The sequence below is a fragment of the Ranitomeya variabilis genome, chromosome 6 (genome assembly GCF_051348905.1).
Source record: "Ranitomeya variabilis isolate aRanVar5 chromosome 6, aRanVar5.hap1, whole genome shotgun sequence".
Lineage (NCBI taxonomy): Eukaryota > Metazoa > Chordata > Amphibia > Anura > Dendrobatidae > Ranitomeya > Ranitomeya variabilis.
This window is the reverse complement of record NC_135237.1, coordinates 508,457,980-508,480,519: the sequence shown is the minus strand read 5'-3', so window position 1 is coordinate 508,480,519 and position 22,540 is coordinate 508,457,980. Positions and strand designations below refer to the sequence as shown.

The 22,540-nt window shown below is 44.4% G+C and overlaps 1 protein-coding gene across 2 annotated transcripts in view; it reads left to right on the top strand.

The window, feature by feature from the left end:
- Nucleotides 1–6,713: 6,713 nt before the first annotated feature.
- FBXO43 (F-box protein 43) overlaps nt 6,714–22,540 on the top strand; it is a 55,815-nt gene continuing 39,988 nt past the window's right edge. The window contains exon 1 of one of the 2 annotated variants that reach the window (XM_077270895.1): nt 6,714–6,953. In XM_077270895.1, coding sequence (XP_077127010.1) covers nt 6,942–6,953 — 12 coding nt within the window. In that variant the 5' untranslated portion in view covers nt 6,714–6,941. Of the gene's footprint in view, nt 6,954–15,183; nt 15,565–22,540 lie in introns of those variants that run through there. The other variant, XM_077270894.1, reaches the window with a different exon arrangement.

Here is a 22,540-nt window from a genome sequence, read left to right as displayed (position 1 = left end):
GCCATTTTTATTGTGGGTAGAAATAAGTTTGTACTGGAAACTTTATTTTAAGGGTGTTGAGAATTCACTGGACGTTGGTCAGCAAGTGTGTGCGTTTATTACGTAGCAGTGTACAGACTGTGCGGCTCACAAGTACACGTAGTTTTCTATTTACAGCATGTGGCTGTAAACTGTAAGAAAGGCTTAGAGGTCCTGAGATCATAAAACTGTCTAACAGAAACCCGGTTGCCCATAGCAACCAATGACAGTTCAGCTTTCATTCTCTGCTGTGCTTTTAAAAAATAAAAGCTGTGCTGTGATTGGTTGCAAAATAAACCTAATATATGACTATAACACCTCAACGGTAGCCGGAGCACCTTCATATACAGTGCGTACTTTTAAGGCAAGTTTCCACAATGAGTCTTTGACCCTAAGTATTTTCACTGAGCAAAAAAAAAACAAAAACGCAGCGACTTACTGTTCCCGCAAAGTGTATGGGATTTATAGAAATCTCCTTCCCACTGTGCGTACACTGACCCGCGGTGCGCGTTTCACATCTGTAATATGTCAATCTCTTATGCTGCATAGGATATTCAAGATGCCGACAATTCCACACTCCTCCAAAATCAGGCAAGGGAATCACAGAGTTCAGAAGAGTTGCATACTTTATTCAGGGCTATACAACTACGCGTTTCGTGGACGTCCTGTGCACTTCATTGGCTATGTACCTGAGGAAGTGGACAGGACATTCACGAAAAGCGTAGTTGTATAGCCCTGAATAAAGTATGCAACTCTTCTGAACTCTGTGATTCCCTTGCCTGATTTTGGAGGAGCGCGGAATTGTCGGCATCTGGAATATCCTATCCAGAATTTTTTGAAGATCCTTCGCGGGTGCAGTGCCATCTGCAGCCCTCCTATCATACTTACTATATGTGTTGTGCATATTCACAACGTGTAAAGGTGAGAATTTTACCTTGCAGTAAACTAATTGTTATTTTGGTAACTGCGCCCCTCTCTTTACCGTTTCTAATCTCTTATGCTGTTACTCTTGAGTTTTGTCGGTAAATTTTCCCACAGAATTGCACTAACTGCAGAAAATCCACAGGTAAAAAAAAAAAAGTATGCATTTTTAGTGCGTTTCCACTGTGGAAGCACAATAAAACAGCATGTAATCCACACATGAACCGTTCGTCATGAATTTAGTCAGCTGGTTTGCTAAAATTAGGCAAAAAGAGAAAGCCATAAACTCTCAAAATTTTAACACAGTTTCACATTGCACCAAAATTTTGCAACTTTTCAAAGCTTTTTACGGGAGTAATCGGGACCTGTGTGTTAAAAAGATCTTTGGGGGTGCATTTTAACACATTCTTGTTATTGCTAATTTTCAATTGGGGTTGATACATTAACCCAAGTTACAGGAGAATTTCAGCTTCCTGCCTGCATAGCAGAAGTGTCTGGGTCTGACACTGCAGCCAATGCTCTTTTCCTACACCCTGCAATATTATGACCACTGGGTCAGAAGAATAATCTGTATACACAAGCACTGGTTCCGCTCTGTGCATACAGACATCGAGGAGGTAAACACGGTAAGGCTACTTTCACACTAGCGTCGTACTCGGCCCGTCGCAGTGCGTCGGGCCGACGTACCGACGCTAGCAGTGAATGCGCCGCACAACGGGGGCAGCGGATGCATTTTTCCAGCACATCCGCCGCCCCATTGTGAGGTGCGGGGAGGTGGGGGCGGAGTTCCGGCCGTGCATGCGCGGTCGGAAATGGCGGTCTGTCAGCAGCAAAAACGTTACATGTAACGTTTTTTGCAGCCAACGGTCCGCCACAACATGGACGTGTGGCAAAGCGTCGCAATGCGACGCTAATGCAAATCAATGGTGAAAAAACGCATCCTGCAAGCACTTTTGCAGGATGCGTTTTTTCAACCAAACGACGCATAGCGACGTGCAGTGCACGACTCTAGTGTGAAAGAAGCCTAATAAACCATGTTTCCACTCTCCGAGTTGTCTGTCAGAGTCTGACAGCTGCTCCATCTTGTACCAGATGATTACACTGCATTGACGTTTTAGAACATCAATGCAGGGCAATGTATGGACCGCTCAGATGTTGAGCAGTTTAGAAGTAGTCAGGCTACGTTCACATTAGCGTTAAGCTAATGTGCGTCGGGTTTGCGTCGGCGACGCAGCGGCGACGCATGCGTCATGCGCCCCCTATACTTAACATGGGGGACGCATGCGTTTTTTTTTTGTTGCGTTGTGCCACACATGCGTCTTTTTTGCCGCAAGCGTCGGACCAAGAAAACGCAACAAGTTGCATTTTTCTTGCGTCCGATTTTCGGCAAAAACCGACGCATGCGTCGCAAAACGCAGCGTTTTTGCGTGCGTTTTGCCGCGTTTTTGCGTGCGTTGTGCGTTGCGTCGCCGACGCAGCGGCGCACAACGCTAGTGTGAACTTAGCCTCAATCGGTGGGGGATCAGACTGATAAGACTCGCACCCGATCTGCAGAACAAGGTTCTTTTATCCCTTAAAGGGCTCATACTCGCCAGCGAGAAACTCGGATGAGTCTCGCATGTCAATACCCGACACTGCACCCAACACTCAGGAGCGGAGCGTGTGGCCGCATAGCTGAAGCAATGGCCAGGGGACCACCACGGTGCAGGAAGACTACTGTACACAAGATGAGGTGCAAACAACAAAGGGTAGATTTATTGGAAGGCAAGGAACGAAGTGAATGAGGAAGATGCAAACAAGGGTATACAATGGTAAAAGACAATTTACAACAGTTATAAATGTTATCTTTCCCGTAAAATAGCACGGTGCTCCAACTATTACAGACTCAAAATATGTCTAACCAGCAAATGTAAACAATAAACAAGTGATGATGCTACTCTACATATAACCTCCCTGGCCTTTACTAAGCAGGCCACACGGCTCCCGTGTAATGACTATTGAAGCCTACACTAGGCCCTAACAGGTGCACCAAACAGGAACAGACTCACGGTGATGTTGGAGAATCAGCTCCAGTCCCAGGGGGCCCCCAGCAGTCTAATATGGTGGTGCGCACGGCTTTCTGTCAGCTCTGTGAAACGTGGTCTTCTCCTTACTTCTGCATCCTAGGGATGCTCCTGGTAACTGTAAATCCCTTTCTCTGTATCTTCGTGGCTCTCTTGCAGCTATGTCAGGACACAGTTCTTCTCTCTTTCAGCTATCAGCACAAAAAGTCCTCTCTGCAGCAGCCTCAGTTTACACACGCTGCTCCAGCTCCACACCTGCACTCTGCCAAACTAGTTCATCACACCGACTTTTGCAGGGGAAAAGCAGAACATTCCATCACGCCTGACAAGGGGGTGCAGCCTCTTAAAGTGACAGCGTGTTCCTTACTGTCCATAACAGCACCACCCTCTTACATAGCAATACATGCAGCCGCACGCTACGCTCCTGAGTGCTGGGTACAGTGGCGGGTATTGACGTGCGAGACTCGGCCGTGTTTCTCGCATGTGTGATCCAGGCCTTAGGCTGGAGCAGCAGTGAGCATGTCCGACTGCCGCTCCATTCATTCCCTATAGGTTGCTGAGCTCTGTGATCGGCCTTTTCCAGCAGCCCTGTACAGAATGATTAGAACAGCAGTGAACATCTCACCTATCGCTTCATATTGTAACAGCTATAAGTACCCCCATCAAAAATAAAACAAATATCCACTTCTGCCGATCCGTGTCAGATCCCAGCAGTTAGACCTCCACCAGTCAGTAAAAAAAAAGGTTGTCCGGTGACCTCAAGTTAAGATGTTTCTGTGATTATCCTAAAAAAAAAAAAAAAAACTTTCTGTATTTGGTGAGTTTTTGATCTTGCAGATTTTCTACACAGATTGTGGAAATGAGGTTACTTGTGTTTTTGTTTCTTTTTGACATGTCATGTCTTAAATAAAGCTGCATTGTTTTTGATACTTCCTTGTATATAGCTTTGACAAAAAACTTTATTAATACAGTCAAATGATGATAATTTGTGGCTTGTCTGCATCTAATTCTATTCTATGGGGAAAAACATCTAAAGCCAGTCTCACACGTCCAGATAATTCCGGTACCGGAAAAATCGGTACCGGAGTTATCCGTGTCCTTGTGTCCGTGTGCTCACGTGGCACATCAGTGTGGCACACGTGCGGCAGCCGTGTGCCGCCCGTGTGCCGACTGGGTACCACACGGACCATGCAGGAGACAGCGCTAGAAATAAGCGCTGTCCCCTGCATCCGGTGCTGAAGCCGGAATTCATTCCTTCTTCCCAGCAGCGTTCGCTGGAGAGAAGGAATGAAAAATCATTTATTTTATTTGTTTTTGTGTTTAAAATAAAGATCCTTGTCACCACCCCCCTCCCACCCCCTGTGCGCCCGCCCGCTGGAAATAAAATACCCGGCTCCCTCGATGCTTCCTCTCAGCGCCGCAGCTTCTTCCTGTATGAGCGGTCACGCTATGGGAGGTGGAGCCGCATATTCATCACTGTAATGAGCGGCACCATGTGACCGCTCATATAGGACAAGCTGCGGCGCTGAGAGGAAGCATCGAGGGAGCCGGGTGAGTATTTTATTTCCAGCGGGCGGGCACACAGGGGGTGGGAGGGGGGTTGTGACAAGGATCTTTATTTTATACACAAAAAAAATAAAAAAACATTGATTTTTCATTCCTTCTCTCCAGCGAACGCTGCTGGAGAGAAAAAATGAATGGCGGCTTCAGCACCACAAGCTGGGGGGACAGCGCTTACTGTAGCGCTGTCTCCTGCACGACACACGGACGGCACACGGACAGCATCCGTGTACGGTACATGTTTTACACGGACCCATTGACTATAATGGGTCCGTGTGATACGTGCGCTCCCACGAACACTGACATGTCTCCGTGTTTTTCAAACGGACACACGGTCCGTGAAAACACGCTGACATGTGCAGAGACACATTGATTTTAATGTGTCTACGTGCGTCAGTGTCTCCAGTACGTGAGAAAACTGTCACCACACGTACCGGAGCCACTGACATGTGAAACCGGCCTAAAACTCAGTGTACCAGCAAGAGAGGTGGACGTCTTGCGGATTTGAAACACGCACCACAGATCAGTTTACGCAGCGTAAAAAAAAAAAAGCACAGTGGGCAGGAGATTTCTTTAAATTCAATCCTAAGTAAAACACGACACGTGAAAAACCATAGGAATTTTGCTCAGCATTTTTCCTGCCAACAATCAGCTGTACATACGCTACATGTGCACATACCTTCAGGCTCTGTGCACACAGTGAGTTTTTGACACTGTGCATTTTCCCTGTATGAAAAACGCAGCATCTTACAGTTCCAGCCTAGTGGGTGGGTTTTAGGGCTCATACTAATTTGTGTGAGAAACGGACGAGTGCAATCCGATTAAAAAAAAAAAAAATCGGATTGCACTCGGACCAATGTTATTCAATGGGTGACATCTCATCTGCGATTTTTTTTCTCAGCTGAAATCGGACTGAGAAAAAAACTGCAGCATGCTGCGATTTGCTGCGTATCTTGCACGAGACTCGCCAATGCAAGTCAATAGGTGCGAGAAAAAAAATTGCACGGCATACAGACCATTCGCATGCCGTCCGTTTTTTTCAGATACCTTACTATTCTGTGGCATAGAACACTGTAAATGGTCCTGTAAATGATTGTAGAAAAATACTTGCAGAGAAAAAAATCGCATTGCATACGGATGTCATGTGAGAAAAATCGCATTGTATTCGCATGACACTCGTTAGTTTTTTTCGGTCCAGATTACGGACCGTTTTTTTTTCAAATGGGTATGAGCCCATATAGAAATCTCCTGCCCACTATGCTACTTGTTTGTGGGGGGGGGGTTTTCGCAGCGTAAACGGACCTGAAATCCACAACGTCAATTTTATCTTGTGGGTCCACGGAGTTTTATTTGCAGATTCCTCCCATTGACTTACATTAGGTGCAGAAAATCTAGAGGTAAAAAACACAGTTGCGTTTTTTTGTGCGTTTCTGCAGCAGAAACACATAAAAACTGCATGTAACCAGCACATTACTATTTCAATAAAATTGTCAAAAACAAAACATGACATAACAAGAAGAGTCAAACATGATAAAAAATCATGTAAAAAAAAGCACTAAAAAAAAAAAAAGCAACCAATTTTCAATAATAGATGCAGAAAATCTACAACATCAAAAACTCACTAAGGCCGCAGTAAGGCTGCCGTCACACTAGCAGTATTTGGCCAGTATTTTACATCAGTATTTGTAAGCCAAAACCAGGAGTGGAACAATCAGAGGAAAACTATAATAGAAACATATGCTCCACTTCTGCATTTATCACCCACTCCCGGTTTTGGTTTACAAATACTGATGTAAAATACTGACTGTGTGAATGTTGCCAAAAGCTTATCATGGCAGCGTAGTGCACATTGAGCTGTGGTTTTCTTGTTTTTTTTTCCCCCTTGATTCTTTTCCTGCGTGAGAAGTTTCTGCCTGAAAATAAGCACTGATTTAAAAGAAAAATGATCAAAAACAGTGTAAAGAAAATAAAAAAAAAATAAAAAAAAAAGGACCAAAAATGCTTAACGTTTCTGGTGCAAATGTTTTTTGCTAGAACATTCTTTGCCTTCCATGAACCTACCTTTTCAAGATGCTAAAGTACTAGCTATGGTTCATCCCATCCAAAATAAATCGCCTGCTACTTAAAAAAAGAACAATAAAAAAAACTGCTGAACATCTAGTAGTCTGGAAATAACCAATGGACCTTCCGTACCAAAAGGAAGGCACAGGGGGTCTTGTCATGTGACCTGTGATACTTACAAATGTGAAACCAGGCTAATTAGTAATGCCAGGCTAATTAGTAATTCCAGGTTGTTGATGCATCACTTTTCCTAGATTCTTGGCTCAGGGGTAGATTCTGTTTTATTTGCTGGAGAAGACTTCAGGTGACACAAGGCCTATGGATATGCAGGTCGGCAAACCTCACATTTATATTGTTTGATGGAGTAAATGCAGATGTCTTGGGTGAAAACTGTCCATTTCCATACATTTGATATACATGTGTTGACTTGTTTTCCAGGACTATTTTTTTTTTTTATGCTGGTAAACGAGGTAACGGGAGGTTAGACCCATGATGGTTAAAGACTGATAGCGTCTGCTGAGGACTGGTCATCAGGTTTTTTTAGTCTCAGATTTTTCTCTCATGTACCCTGTAAAAAAGGGACATTACATTTTTGTGAGTACTCTGTGCATGTTTTAATGAATATTTGTTTGTAAAAAAAATCTGTTCTGGCTCATTCAGATGTCCAATTTTCATGGCTAGAACACGTATATTTTATAGGTTCATATAGTTTTATGCTGAAAAACGGACAATAAAAAGAAGGAAATCTGATCCACCGCATTGAAAAGCAGCATCCCCAGCTTGTGTTCACCTTCCTGACCAGTCCAAATCTTACAATTCTGACCACTGTCACTTTGTGGTATAACTACCACATAAATCCTACCGAATCCCAGATTTGTTTTCTTGTGACCTATTGTACTTCATGATAGTGGTAAAAATTTATTCGACATAACTTGTTTTATTTGTGGGGGGGGGGGGGGGGGAAGACATTTTGAAAAAAATTTGAACATTTTGAAATGTATATTTTGTATGCCTTTAAATCGGAGAGATATGTCACACAAAATTGTTAATAAGTAACATTTCCCACATGTCTACTTTACCTCGGAATAATTTTTTAAACATTTTTGTTAGGAAGTTAGAAGGGTTAAAAGTTGACTAGCAATTTTTTTTTTTTTTTTCATGTTTACAAACCATTTTTTTTTTTTTTTTTTTTTTTTTAGGGACCACATTACATTGGAAGTGATTTTGAGGAGTCTATATGACAGAAAATACCCAAAAGTGACACTTTTCTAAAAACTGCACCCCTCAAGACCACATTCTTGATTAAGTTTATTAACCCTTCAGGTGCTTTACGAGAACTAAAGCAATATGGAAGGAAAACATGAACAGTTTACTTTTTTCACAAAATTTTCTACCTTTTTTAAAGTTAAACCATGAAAATAAAAAAATCAAATTTTTCATCAAAAAAAGTTTGTTTTTTAGTCAAAAATTTTGACATTTTCATAAGGGTACAAAGGAAATTGCATCATATAATTTGTTGTGCAATTTCTCCTAAGTACGCTAGTACCCCATATGTGAGGGAAAACTACTATTTTGATGCATGGTAGGGCTCAGAAAGGAAGGAGTAACGTTTTGGAATGCAGACTTTGATGGAATTGAGTGTGGATGTCCTGTTGTGTTTGGAGAGCCCCTGGTGTGTCTAAACAGTGAAAACAGCCATAAGTGACCTCATTTTGGAAACGAAACCCATCATTGAATTTATCTAGATATGTGGTAAGCACTATTGATGAGCGAGTATACTTGTTGCTTGAGTTTTCCCCAGCATGCTCGGGTGGTCTCCGTATTTGTGAGTGCTTGGAGATTTAGTTTTTGGCGACGTATTGCAAGATGTATGGCTGCTAGCCAGCCTGAGTATATGTGGGGGTTGCCTGGTTGCTAGGGATTCCCACATGTATTCTAGCTGTCTAGCAGCTGCAAATCATGCAGTTACAGAGACAGAAACTAAATCTCTGAGCACTCACAAATACTTGGAGACCACCCGAGCATGCTCGGGCAAAACCGAGCAACAAGTATACTCGCTCCTCACTAGTAAGCACCTTAAACCCCCAGGTGGTTCACAGAATTTTACAACATTGATCTGTGAAAATGGGGGAAAAAAAAATATTCCCCACAAAAGTTGTTTTAGCCCCAAGTTTTTTCATTTTCACAAAATCGCAGGAGAAAATGGCCCCAAAATTTGTTGTGCACAACGATACCCCATAGGTAGTTGAAAATAACTTTTGAGGCCGCTTTCACACGTCAGTGGCTCCGGGACGTGTAGTGACAGTTTTCTCACATACCTGAGACACTGACACACGTAGACCCATTCAAATGAATGGGTCTATGCACATGCCTGTGTGTTTTCACGGACTGTGTGTCCGTGTGCAAAACACGGAGACATGTCCATGTTTCTCCGGCAGCACGGTCCGCAAAGCGTCCCGCACACGGAGAACAGTGTGCACTCTCCTCCGTGTGCACGCACCGCCGCATGAGAAACAGCGCTACAGTTAAGCGCTGTCCCCTGCGTGTGGTGCTGAAGCTGGCATTCATCCCTTCTGTCCTGCTCGGCTGAAAGCAGCGCTAGCAGGAGAGAAGGGATGAAAGATCAAGTTTTTTTTTGTTTAAAATAAAGTTTGGGGTCACCTCCCGCATCGCGCCCCATAGGGGTGGAGCCGCATATTCATCACAGTAATGAGCGGTACCACTTGACTGCTCACACAGGACAAGCTGCCGGCGCTGAGAGGAGGCATCGCGGGAGCTGGGTGAGTATTTCTCTGCAAGCGGGCGGACGCAGAGGGGGTGGGACGCGGGAGGTGACCCCAAACTTTATTTTAAACAAAAAAAAACTTGATCTTCCATCCCTTCTCTCCTGCTAGCGCTGCTTTCAGCCGAGCAGGACAGAAGGGATGAATGCCGGCTTCAGCACCACACGCTGGGGACAGCGCTTACTGTAGCGCTGTCTCTCCTGCACAGTCCGTGTGGTCCTCAGGCGGCACACGGCTGCCGCACGTGTGCCACACTGATGTGCCACGTGAGCACACGGACACGGATAACTCCGGTACCGTTTTCTCCGGTACCGGAATTATCTGGACGTGTGAGACTGGCCTTAGGCACAGTGCAAAGCTCAGAAGGGAAGAGGTGCCATATTGGAGTTCAGATTTTGCTTGAATGGTTTGAGGGTGCCATGTCACATTAGCAGAGCCCCTGAGGTGCCAAAACAGTAGAAGCCCCCATATATGACCTTTTTTTTTTTTTTTTTTACAAACTACACTCCCCAATTAATTAATCAAGGGAAGCAGTTAATCATATTGACACTACATGTTCCTCACAGATTTTTATACTATTGGACAGTGAAGAAAGAACAATTACATTTTAAGGGCTAATAGGAAAAAATGGACCTTGGTTTGTTGTAAAAATTTCTCCTGAGTGCGCCAATACCCTACATGTAAACTGGAAATACTTTTCAGGCACAGTGCAAAGCTCAGAAGGGAAGGCGTGCCATTTTATAGTGCAGATTTTACTGTTATGGTTTGTGGATCCTATGACCAACTGGGAGAGCCACTGAGGTGCCAGAGCGGCAGAATTCCTCCTTATAATTGACCTCATTTTACAAAATAGACCTCTTGATGAATTAATTTAGGGTTGCAGTGATCATATTGTCACCAGTAGTGTCACATAATTTTATACCATTGGACTGTGAAGAAAAAATTGCATTTTTACAACAAAGACTTTTTTTTTTTACATGAGTGTCTTCCAGTAGCAAGCAGCAGTGGATGTTACTGAATAATTTGCAAACTGCCATTGTAGTCACTAGCACGTTGTAGTGACCAGTACGTTATGCCCAGCTCATGCATCTGGATACATGATCCTGTAAATTAGGCGGGCTCTCATCGCTACAGAAACGCCAAACACATGGACGCTATATGTGGTTTAGGTACACTGTGGGGCTCAGAAGGAAGGGGGGCATTTTGATTTGGGAATGCTGGATTACTTCTGGGAGGGCGAGGAGCCATATATCTTTTCCAGAGCCTTTGTGCTACCAGTAACATGGAAGCCCCTAGATTTCCGTTAACAGATGACGGATCTGAGCCAGGGTTTGCTTTTTTTTTTTTTTTTTGTGGATTGGGTCGAAGCTTTTATTGGCAACATTTTTACATTATGTTTGGGAATCACATTTATCCGGTGCTCTACGCGGAGCACTTATTTAGGGGTTTCCATTTAAATCTCCAATTGACATAATTCAGAATTCAGATGAAACCCCTGAGGGATCCATTCACTATAATGAGGCAGCACAGTTACTCTGGACTCCATTTGGCCTCTGTTCAGCAGTGTCCTTCTTTTCAGAAGTGCACAAAACTGTGGTCGCAGGCACTTTTATGCACACCTAAAAAGACGCACACCGCTGGAACACAGGTTAGTCCACAGTGCCTCCATCTAACTCTTTATTGGGAATTTTCCACCGTCTGAAATTCCACTGAATTTTCCATCTGAATCGCATATTTCAAAGATTTACACCAAAACCCCGTTGTAAGCGCTCATCGCAGAGAGCAGGATAAATGTGAGCTGAGCCTTAGGCCTTTTTCACATGTCCGTATCTCCAGTACGTGTGGTGACAGTTTTCACATGTACCGGAGACACGTACACACGTAGACCCATTCAAATGAATGGGTCTATGTACATGTTAGTGTGTTTCCACGGACCGTGCGTCCGTGGGCAAAACACGCTGTCGTGTCTGTTTTTTACCGTCAGCACGGACCGCAAAACATCCCGCACACGGAGAACACACTTTGATGTCTTCCGTGTGACATGTATCGGCACCCGGGAAGAAGCGCTACAGTAAGCGCTGAAGCCCACTCTCATCATTCTCCCCTGCTCTGCTGGTGAGCAGAGGAGAATGATGAGCGTTACATTAAAGTCTGAATGACAGCAGGTAGGGGCTTTTGGGACTCTTACCCTCATCATCCAACACCTGCTGTTGCTAATAATTTTTGGGGTCAGTACAATTACAGCAATACCTCATTTTATATATTTTTTTGTTTTGTTGTTTTTTTTTGGTGTGCTTTTACACAGTAAAAACAATTGTATAGATAAAATGACTATTCTTGCATCGCTTTATTCTGAGAACTATAACTTTTTTTTTTTTTTACACTGATGGAGCAGTATGGCAGCTTGTGGTTTTTTGTTGTTTTTTTTTCGCGGGATCAGATGAAGTTTTCAGAGATACCATTTTGTATTTACATTCGTCTTGTTTAACGCGTTTTATTCCTCTTTTTGATTGGCGACATAATGAAAAAGCTTTTGTTTTCCCTTGTGTGTTTATTTTATTTTTTTAACTAGTAGTACAGTTTTTAATAATTATATATTCCTCCCATCAAACTTTTTATCCTTTTAAAGGGAACCTGCCAGCAAGATTGTGCTGAGTAACCTACAGTGTCAGGTTGACGCCGTTATACTAATTAAAATGATACCTTGGTTGATGAAATCCATCTAGTGGTTGTTGTTTATCCTCTTAACGACCAGAGGTATTTCAGTTTTTGCATTTTCGTTTTTTGCTCCCTTTCTTCCCAGAGCCATATACTTTTTTTTTTTTTTTTTTTTTTTTTTCGGTCAAAAGGGCCATTTGACAGCACGTTTTTTGAGGCAAGTTTTACTTTTGAACAACACCATTGGTTTTGTACTGGAAAACAGGAACAAATTTCCAAGTGCGGTGAAATTGCTACAAAAGTGTAATTGCACAGTTTTATGTTGTTGTTTTTTTTTTTTTCCATGTTCACTAAATACTAAAACTGACCTGCCATTATGATTCTCCAGGTCATTACGAGTTTGCAAATACCAAACATGTATAGGTTAAAAAAAAAAAAAAAAAGCTCCATTTTTCATGATCTGGGTCTGGGTAAGGGCCTATTTTTTTGCACGCCAAGCTGACTTTTTTTTTATTTATACTATTTTGGTGTAGAGACGATCTTTTGATCGCCCGTTATTGCGTTTTATTGCAATGTAGCGGTGACCAAAAAAACCGAAGTCTGACGGTTTGATTATTTTTTTTTCTTGTCACCCGGCAAAACCAAATATGTGTATATTTGTGTGTTTTTTTTTTTTTTTTTTTATTTGTTTTATTTTGAATGTGGCGAAAGGGGGGTGATTTGAACTTTTTATATTTTTTGTAATCTTTTTAAAACATTTTTTATTTTTCACTTTTTGCACGCTCCAACAGTCTCCATGGGAGACTAGAAGCTGCCGTACTTTGATCTCCTCTGCTACATAAAGGCGATGATCAGATCGCCTGTGTGTAGCAGAAATGTTTGCTTGCTATGAGCGCCAACCACGGAGTGGCGCTCATAGCAACTCGGCAATGACAAGCATAGAGATCTGTGATTGTCATGCCGACCCATCGGTGACTCGCGATCATGTGACTGGGTTACCGATGGGTGGGATTAGTGACGCGCTTCCAATAAGCGCGAGTGTCCAAGACTGACAGTGGCATTTAACTAGTTACTAGCAGCATGTGGATCGCGATGCGCTGTAGCATGATCGCATCTATAATGTCCATTTAATTATTTCATTTGGTGATATAAATGTATTCAGAAAAAAAAAAAAAGGTCTCTCAATGGAATGCGCAGCTGCATCAATTGGTGATCCGATAGATGCTACTGCGCAGGTGCTGCCGGCGCCATTTTGCTAGAGGAAAAAAAAAAGTTTCCACCAATATGGCGTCGCCAGTACCTGCGCAGTAGCATCTATCAGATCGCCGTTAGATGTTACTGCGCAGGCGTGGCTGGTGCCATTTTGAGAGAATTTTTTTATTTTTTTCTGAATAAATTTATATGGCTAAATAAAATAAAATGCATATTATACATGCACTCATGCTGCAGCACAGGGGCTGACACCTGCCTGCTGAATGATTATTATATATTTTTTTTTACATATATTCAGTATGTAAAATAGGGGGCAGGTCACTGATTGCAATATATTAATAGGATACAAACTTTGGGAGCAGTAATTCTTTAACCCCTTTACGACCTATAGAGATACATCATGGGTCACATCCCACTATTTGGTGAGGCCGCATCTTTCCCAGCACATGACAACTGATTTGATCACCTATCATGTGCCCCTAACAACCTTGGGTGGAATCGCGATCCATCCGTGGCTGTTAACATGTTAACTGCCGCTATCAATCTGACAGTGGCATTTAACATGCGCACACCGGAAGCACTTCACAAATCACACCCATCGGCGCCCCGTCACATGATTGCGGTGTGCCGATGGGTTGACTATCGGGGGTCTGCAGGAGACCTCCGTGGCTGTCATTGCAGATCTGCTATGAGTGGCACCCCATGGCCGCCTTCATAGCAGATGAGCACGACTGAAGCCCTGCTATTTGTAGCACAAGCGATCGGATGATCGTAGCTTCAAGTCTCGTCTAAGGAGACTATTGAAGCCAGTCAAGAGTAAAAAAAAAAAAAAAAAAAACCAAAACACAAACTTTTTTTTTAAATCACTTAATAAAGAACCTAGACATGTTTGGTGTCTATGAACTCGTAATGACCTGGGGAATCATAATGGCAGGTCAGTTGTAGCATTTAGTGAACATGGTTAAAAAAAAGAAATGAATTGCACTTTTTTTGCAATGTCACCACATTTGGAATTTTTTTTTTTTCCATTTTCGAGTACACGATATGGTAAAATCAATGGTGTAGTTCAAAAGTACAACTTGTCCTGCAAAAAACAAGCCCTCACATGGCCATATGGATAGAAAAATAAATAGTTAAAGCTCTGGGAAGAAGGGGAGCAAAAAACGAAAATGCAAAAAAAAAAAACCCCACAGAAAATCCAAGGTGATGAAGGGGTTAATGGTTAATTACTGCAGCTCCGTTTCCACACAGAATCAGGGGTGAGTGGTCTTCATGAATCGCCCCCATACACGTCTGAAAATCAGAGAACAGGCGGCTGGCATCAGTGTGCGGTCTGCGATTAACCCTGTCATGTGAAGGAGAAGCTATAGTTTTCCATGAGAAAATCACTGATGGTACAAGCTGACCAAAACGCCCATGGCTCGAGTCAAAAACCCTGAGGAAACTTGGACTTTTTTTTTTGTTGTTGTTGCATATGAAAAATCACCAAGGTCTTATGGTCTTATTAATGAGCTTTTGTAGGTCTGTGCACACGGATTTGGCGGCTTTGAGGCAAAACTGTTGAAAATCTTCAGAAACGTCTGTGGTAAATCCAGTTTTTGGAGAGTTTCTACTCCAAAAACTCCTCTAACTCCTGTGAAGTAAATATATTGGCGCTTTTGCTTAATGTGACCGTTTTGTCGAAGCTGCTTCAACCTGGCGACGCCAAAAGGCGCAAAACTGATTGCACCATTTCAAAAGTGTTTTTACACTTAACTTAATTTGCTCCTCTCGAAAAATAAAAATCTGCTGCAAAATCTCCATGTTTTGGATGTGGATCTGAAAATAACAAAAAAACACCCTTAAACTTTGTATTTTTTTTTTAAACATTGGCTTGCAACTAATAGTCTGCAGATCCCCAATGATGCGCTATGAGGAGACCTTTCTGAGCCCATGCGCGCCCCCAGTGTGCTGCGCGCTCCCGCGCCTCAGGCGGTGACGGTTGGGAATGGCGGGCGGTTTGAACGTCTGTGAGGGAAAGCTGCCGCTTGTGGCTCGCAGTTCCCATAGAGAGCGCCAGTAGCCACAGCCGCCGGATTGGCGTTGCCATAGGAAGACTGGCATGTGCTTGGGTCATTATTAGTGTGGTGAGGGGGCTGCCGTGTTATTCCTCGGTGTGACAGCGGCGGGCACTGACCGGCTCCAGCTTCTGCCGTCCTCTGTCTGCCACTGCTGTCTGCAGACCATAGGTTATTATGGAGGAGGAGACGCATGAGGCCGGCTGCTGGAGCTTCCTGCCCGGACTGAAGGTGAACGATGGGGGCACAGTCCTGTGTGGAGGGGAAGGATGGGAGTAGTAGTGTCAGGACAGGTGGGGGCTACAGACTGGAGACCCTTCACTGCGGCCGCCATGTCCCTAGCAGCGAGCAAGGCTTATTATGCCTAATACGTATACAGGATCAGTTCTTATTTTGTGTTTTCTTTCTTCAACACACACGCATATAATATATATATTTATTTATACTTTTGGTTGTTTTTTTTTACCATTTGGAATTCTTTAGCATTACCCCGTATATTATAAGGTAAAATGAACTGGGTCTTAAAAAAGAAAAACAAAACGAAATCTGGTACTGCAAAAAAAATTTTTATTTTTTTTCAGTACCAGTTTTCGTTTTGGCTTTTTTTTTTTTTACTACTTGGGGTTTGTGCACACGTTGTGGATTTCCTGCGGATCCGCAGCCTTTTTTTTTTTTTCCGCTCAGATTCGCTGCAAGTGATAAACAGTAGAATGTAAATCAATGGGGGAAAAATGCTGTGCTAATGGTGCGGAAAAATCTGCATGGCAAAATGCAGCAGATTAAAAAAAGACCATGTCCATTCTTTGTGCGTTTCTGCACCCATACCATAATAGAAATCCGCAGGGGCAAAAAAAAGCGCAGATTTTGATCTGCGTTTTCTGCCAAGAAATGCAGAATCTGCACAGAAAATTCCATAGTCTAATCCGCAACGTGTGCACATAGCCTGAAACTTCTTTTTTTTGTGTGTCACCGTTTTCTGAGCTCCATAATGGTGCACCCCCTGCAGCATCCGGCGTTGGATGATGCTGTCAGCGATAGTTGCATTAAATGGGTTAATGGCAACGTTCGGAGCTACAGGAGATCCTGTCACTTCCGTTGGAGGCGGACGTCGGCCAGGAAAGGGTTATAACATTCTCTTCCGTCGTCGTATGAGAACTTGTGTGGCTGTGCGGCAAGTTGTAGTCTTTCTAGTATTTTAGGGTTTAATTTTTTTTGTGATATTTTACTATTTTTACCCTTCACGTTAGGCCGCTTTCACACTTGCTTTGTATGACGTACGTCGCAATGCGTCTATTAGGTCACACTCCTCACATTGGTAAAACTGGTAGCCTGGAGAGGAAGTTAGTTAGTTGCTGGCTGAGCTTCGCTCAGGTAGTTGGTCCCTGATGAGTGGGATCCTGTCAGAGATCGAGGAGAAGGACACGGAGCTGTGCCTGCCCTAAGTGTGGCAGCTTCTAGGAAGAGAGACTGAAGGAGAACTGTATTGCAGAGAGGGTGAGAAGAAGTCATAGCAAAGGAATGGATACCAGGAGGGGAACAGCCCTACACAGGCTGCCTCATTCTGAGGCACAGGATCCCGGTAGCCGGAACACCGAGGGAGCAATGACCCTTTATGCCTTGCTCCAGAGACCGGCAGGACAGCTAATTTCACGTTACCTGCCCGCCCTACACCCAGGAGGCAAGGTGGCACCCCTTAGAGGCTGAGGCATGATAGTCCCTGTAAAACGCCTCAAGCCAGCGGTCATACGGGTTTGTCCTATCCATCTGGGGGACAGAGAGAGAGACATAACATCTACAACATCTGTGAGGACCTTATGAGAAGCTTAGCAGTAAGGGACTACAATACCATGGCGCTAGAGGAAGGCTACTGATTTCCACCTGGATAAGGGGACTCTGGATTTGCCTCCAAACCGGCCAGACTCTGCCTGCCCTGTGATCTGGTGCTCTGGACTGTGGATGCTGAAGCCACCAGTAAAAGGTAAAGAGACTGCAACCTTGTGTCCTCGTTCTTCACTGCGCCTCTCACCATTTAGCATCTACACACTGGGAAGCCCTGGGGATACACTTCACCTGTGGGAAGGTATACCATCTAGCTGCAATAACATCACCCCAGTGGATCCCTTAAGCAGCGTCGGTCACCCTGACCGAATACCACAGGTGGCGTCACGAACATTTCCCCTTTAAAGACCTTTTCCACGGACGTCCCTAGGGCCACGGACCGGGTCAGCCACCGTGACATCCCCCCCCCTGTGAACCGAAGGACCTGGTACCGAGTACCCCACTGCCCTCGGGGGCGCTCCAGAAACATAGTTTTAATACTAGCCAGACAGGTAGGTCCCTGGCAGCTTCCCCCGCTCACTCCCATGCTGACAGTAATTGTCAAGTCTGTCAGCAACCTGTGATCAGGTCACGTGGGTGCCAATTGACTGACATTTATTGGGTTAAACAGCCATGATCTGAGTTGGCTCTATTTATTGATAGTGATGGTTGCTGGCTTTACAGTCAGCACCCATTAGTGTGGAGCCAGCTCATTTCATGAGCCCACATTCATAAGCTGGTACCACTGGCAGACGGACTGAAGAGGCCACCTGTGCAAGAACAGTACGTTGGCCCCTTTGTGTCTCTAACAGATGCTGATTTGGAGATGGCAGTGGTTCACTTTATATATTCTGTTCCCCTGTGAGGTATGTCCGCTCCTGTTTCATACTTGACTTGTGACGTACATGGTTGTCATACGTCGGGAAGGGATGAAGGAAATTGGTATTTAACGTTTGCCTTCCAGGACACACTTGTGCATCCTATCCTAATAAGGTTGCATGCATTTTAATACATCTGACCCAATTTGAAGTTTCCTAAAGAATAGTGACGAGCGGGTTTTCTCAAGCACGCTTGGGTGGTCTCCGAGTATTTGTGACTGCTCGGAGATTTAGTTTTTGTTGACGCAGCTGCATGATTTGCAACTGTTAGCCAGCCTGAGCACATGTGGGGGTTGCCTGGTTGCTAGGGAATCCCCACATGTATTCAAGCTGTCTAGCAGCTGCAAATCATGCAGCTGCGTCAACAAAAACTAAATCTCCGAGCACTAACAAATACTCGGAGACCACCCTAGCAACGAGTATACTCGATCATCACTACTAAAGAAATATAATCGGTGCTGACCTGCCCCCAAAATTGAAGCTCTTTTTGGCTTTTTGATACCTGCATGCATACTGGATTTTATGCCGCCTTTCCATAACGTTTCCACATCAAAATCTGTATAGTACATCTAAATTCTGTAGTGGCTTTCACATTATGCGTTTCAAAAAGGAAATCTGCAGAAAAAAAACTGTCATGCTGTGGATTGAAAAATTTACACCGCAAATATGTTTACAATTTGGAAATTGATAATGGAACAGGCGTTTGAAGATGACCGCGCTGCTAAAGCAAATGAGAGGTTCCGCACTACAAGATTGATGCAAGTGCAGTGCCAGCAAAAAACATAGTTTAAAGCACTGCTCCAGCTCAGTTAAAAAAAAAATAAATAATGCCGAAGTGGTGCTTTAAAGTAGTTCATGCCCCTACTCTTGTACTCGCTCTCCGACATCTACCCTTTTTTTGGTGCTGCGGCGCCATCTTGTGACTGCAGGTTCTGACTGGCTAGATGTCAGAAGCTCCCTCAATGCAAGTCTGAGTGCCAGAACAAGGCTCTTGGTCTTGTATTGAGTTGTGACCTCCAGCTTGCTCCATGAAACACTGGAGCAGCCAGCCGGTCAAAATATGTGGGAAAATGAAAGTGATAAGATGAAGATGCCGTATAGTAACTATAAAACAGGGGATTTAGATTTTAAGCACCACTCCAGCGGTAAAAAAAAATGCTGCTGGAGTTGTTTTAACCCCTTTACCCCCCAAGGGTGGTTTGCACGTTAATGACCGGGTCAATTTTTCCATTTCTGACCACTGTCTCTTTGAGGTTATAACTCTGGAACGCTTCAACAGATCCTGTTGAATCTGACATTTTCTCGTGACATATTGTACTTCATGATAGTGGTAAAATTTCTTTGATATTACCTGCGTTTATATGTGAAAAAAACGGAAATTTGGGGAAAATTTCGCCATTTTCTAAATTTGAATTTTTATGCCCTTAAATCAGAGATGTCACATAAAATACTTAATAAATATCATTTCCCACATGTCTACTTTACATCAGCACAATTTTGGAACCAAAATTCTTTTTTGTTGGGCAGTTATAAGGGTTAAAAGTTGACCAGCAATTTCTAATTTTTACAACTGTTTTTTTTTTTTGTTTGTTTTTTAGGGACCACATCACATTTGAAGTCACTTTGAGGGATCTATATGATAGAAAATACCCAAGTGTGACACCATTCTAAAAACTGCACCCCTCAAGGTGCTCAAAACCATATTCAAGAAGTTTATTAACCCTTCAGGTGTTTCACAGGAGTTTTTGGAATGTTTTAAAAAAAAAAAACTTGAATATTTCACTTTTTTCACACAGAATTTACCGTATTTTCCGGCGTATAAGACGACTGGACGTATAAGACGACCCCCCAACTTTACCAGTTAAAAAATAAAATCTTCTTAAAAGTCGGGGGTCTTCTTATACACCCTATGTCGTCTTGTAGGGCCGGTGAATATGTGCCTTTTGGGGGGGGGGGTGATCCTGATGACGACGAGGGGGCGTCTCACAGGAAAGTGAGTATCCCCCATTACCTTATCATAGCGCTGCAGCGTGGGGTCTCTGTGCTGGGAGCGGCGGCTGTGGTGCGGCGGCTCCTCTTCTGCAGTGTGGGGCCTCTGTGCTGTGGGGTGGCGGCGGCGTATCTTTATGCAGTTGGGGCTCCTCCGGCATCTCATTAAAGCCTGGAGGCCCCGCCGGCAACTCCATCGGTACAATGCGGTGGCCTCCGGGAAAATGGCCGCTGCTCAGATTCAGATCTCGTCCCGAGATCTCGGGAGACGAGATCTGAATCTGAGCAGCGGCCATTTTCCCGGAGGCAGCTCAATAGGTGCGATGCGGTGGCCTCCGGGAAAATGGCCGCTGGGGGCTGCGCATGCTCAGATTCAGATCTCGTCCCGAAATCTCGGGACACGAGATCTGAATCTAAGCAGCGGCCATTTTCCCGGAGGCCACCGCATTACACCGATGGAGTTGCCGGCGGGGCTTCCAGGCTTTGAGATGCCGGAGGAGCCCCGACTGCATGAAGATACGCTGCCACCGCCCCACAGCACCAGAGGCCCCACACTGCAGAAGAGGAGCCGCCGCTCCCAGCACAGAGACCCCACGCTGCAGCGCTATGATAAGGTAATGGGGGATACAAACTTTCCTGTGAGACGCCCCCTCGTCGTCATCAGGACCACCCCCCCCCCCCCACCCACCATATACACCCGGCGTACAAGGCGATTCCCGGCGTACAAGACGACCCCCGACTTTTAAGAAGATTTTCAGGGGTTAAAAAGTCGTCTTGTACGCCGGAAAATACGGTACTTCTGATCCAATTTGTTTTATTTTCCTAAGGGTAACAGAAGAAATTGGACCCCAAAAGTTGTCCTGAGTATGCTGATACCCCATATGTGGAGGTAAACCACTGTTTGGGTGCATGGCAGAGCTCGGAAGGGAAGGAGCGCTGTTTGACTTTTCAATGCAAAATTGACTGGAATTGATAGGACACCATGTCGCGTTTGGAGAGCCTAAACATTGAAACTCCCCACAAGTGACACCATTTTGTGAAGAAGACCCCATAAGGAAATTATCTAGATGTGTTGTGAGAACTTTGAACCTCCATGTGTTTCACTACAGTTTATAACGCAGAGCCATGAAAATAAAAAATCCCTTTTTTTTTCCCACAAAAATTATTTTTTAGCCCCCAGTTTTATATTTTCCCAAGGGTAACAGGAGAAATTGGACCTCAAAAGTTGTTGTCCAATTTGTCTTCAGTACGCTGATACCCCATATGTGGGGGGAACCACCGTTTCGGCACATGGCAGAGCTCGGAAGGGAAGGAGCGCCGTTTGGAATGCAGACTTAGATGGATCGGTCAGCAGGCGTTACATTGCATTTGCAGAGCCACTGATGTACCTAAACAGTAGAACCCCCCCACACACACACACACACACACATACACACACACACGTGACCCCATATTGGAAACTAGACCCCCCAAGGAACTTATCTAGATGTGTTGTGAGAACTTTGAACCCCCAAGTGTATCACTACAGTTTATAACGCAGAGCCGTGAACATAAAATCTTGTTTTTTCCACAAAAATTATGTTTTAGCCCCCGTTTTTGTATTTTTCCAAGGGTAACAGGAGAAATTGGACCACAAAAGTTGTTGTGCAATTTGTCCTGAGTACGCTGATACCCCATATGTTGGGGTAAACCCCTGTTTGGGCGCACGGGAGAGCTCGGAAGGGAAGGAGCACTGTTTTACTTTTTTCAATTCAGAATTGGCTGGAATTGAGATCGGATGCCATGTTGCGTTTGGAGAGCCCCTGATGTGCCTAAAACAGTGGGAACCCTCCCCCCCCCCCCAATTCTAACTGAAACCCTAGCCCAAGCACACCCCTAACTCTAATCCCAACCCTAACCACACCCCTAATCCCAACACGCCCCTAATCCCAACCGTAAATGTAGCCCGAAACTAAGGGGGTGATGAAGGGGGGTTTGATTTACTTTTATAGTGGGTTTTTTAGTGGATTTTTATGATTGGCAGCTGTCACACACTAAAAGACGCTTTTTATTGCGATAGTCAGCTGACACCCGACCGCGATCGGCTGCGCTCCCCCCGTGAGCGCTGCTGATCGCGCTGGACATACTATCCCGTCACTGGGAATTACTAAGTCCCAGGTCACCTCGACGGGATAGTATGTCCTATGGGATTACGGGGTTAAGTTTTCCTTGTTAGACATCCAAAGATTTGCTGATGGACCTACTTAACCCCTTTCCGACATCGGGCGTAATAGTACGCCAATGTTGGACTCCCCGTTTGCTGCGGGCTCCAGCGCTGAGCACGCACATTTCCAGGCACATGACAGCTGATTTATACAGCTGACGTGCCAGAAACAGCTGCGGGTGGAATTGCGATCAACCCGTGGCTGTTAACTAGTTAAATGCTGTCAATCTCTGACAGTGGCATTTAACTTGCGCTTTCCGGAAGCTCGCTGGAAGTCCCACCCATCGGTGACCCCATCGCATTGGCATGACAACCAGAG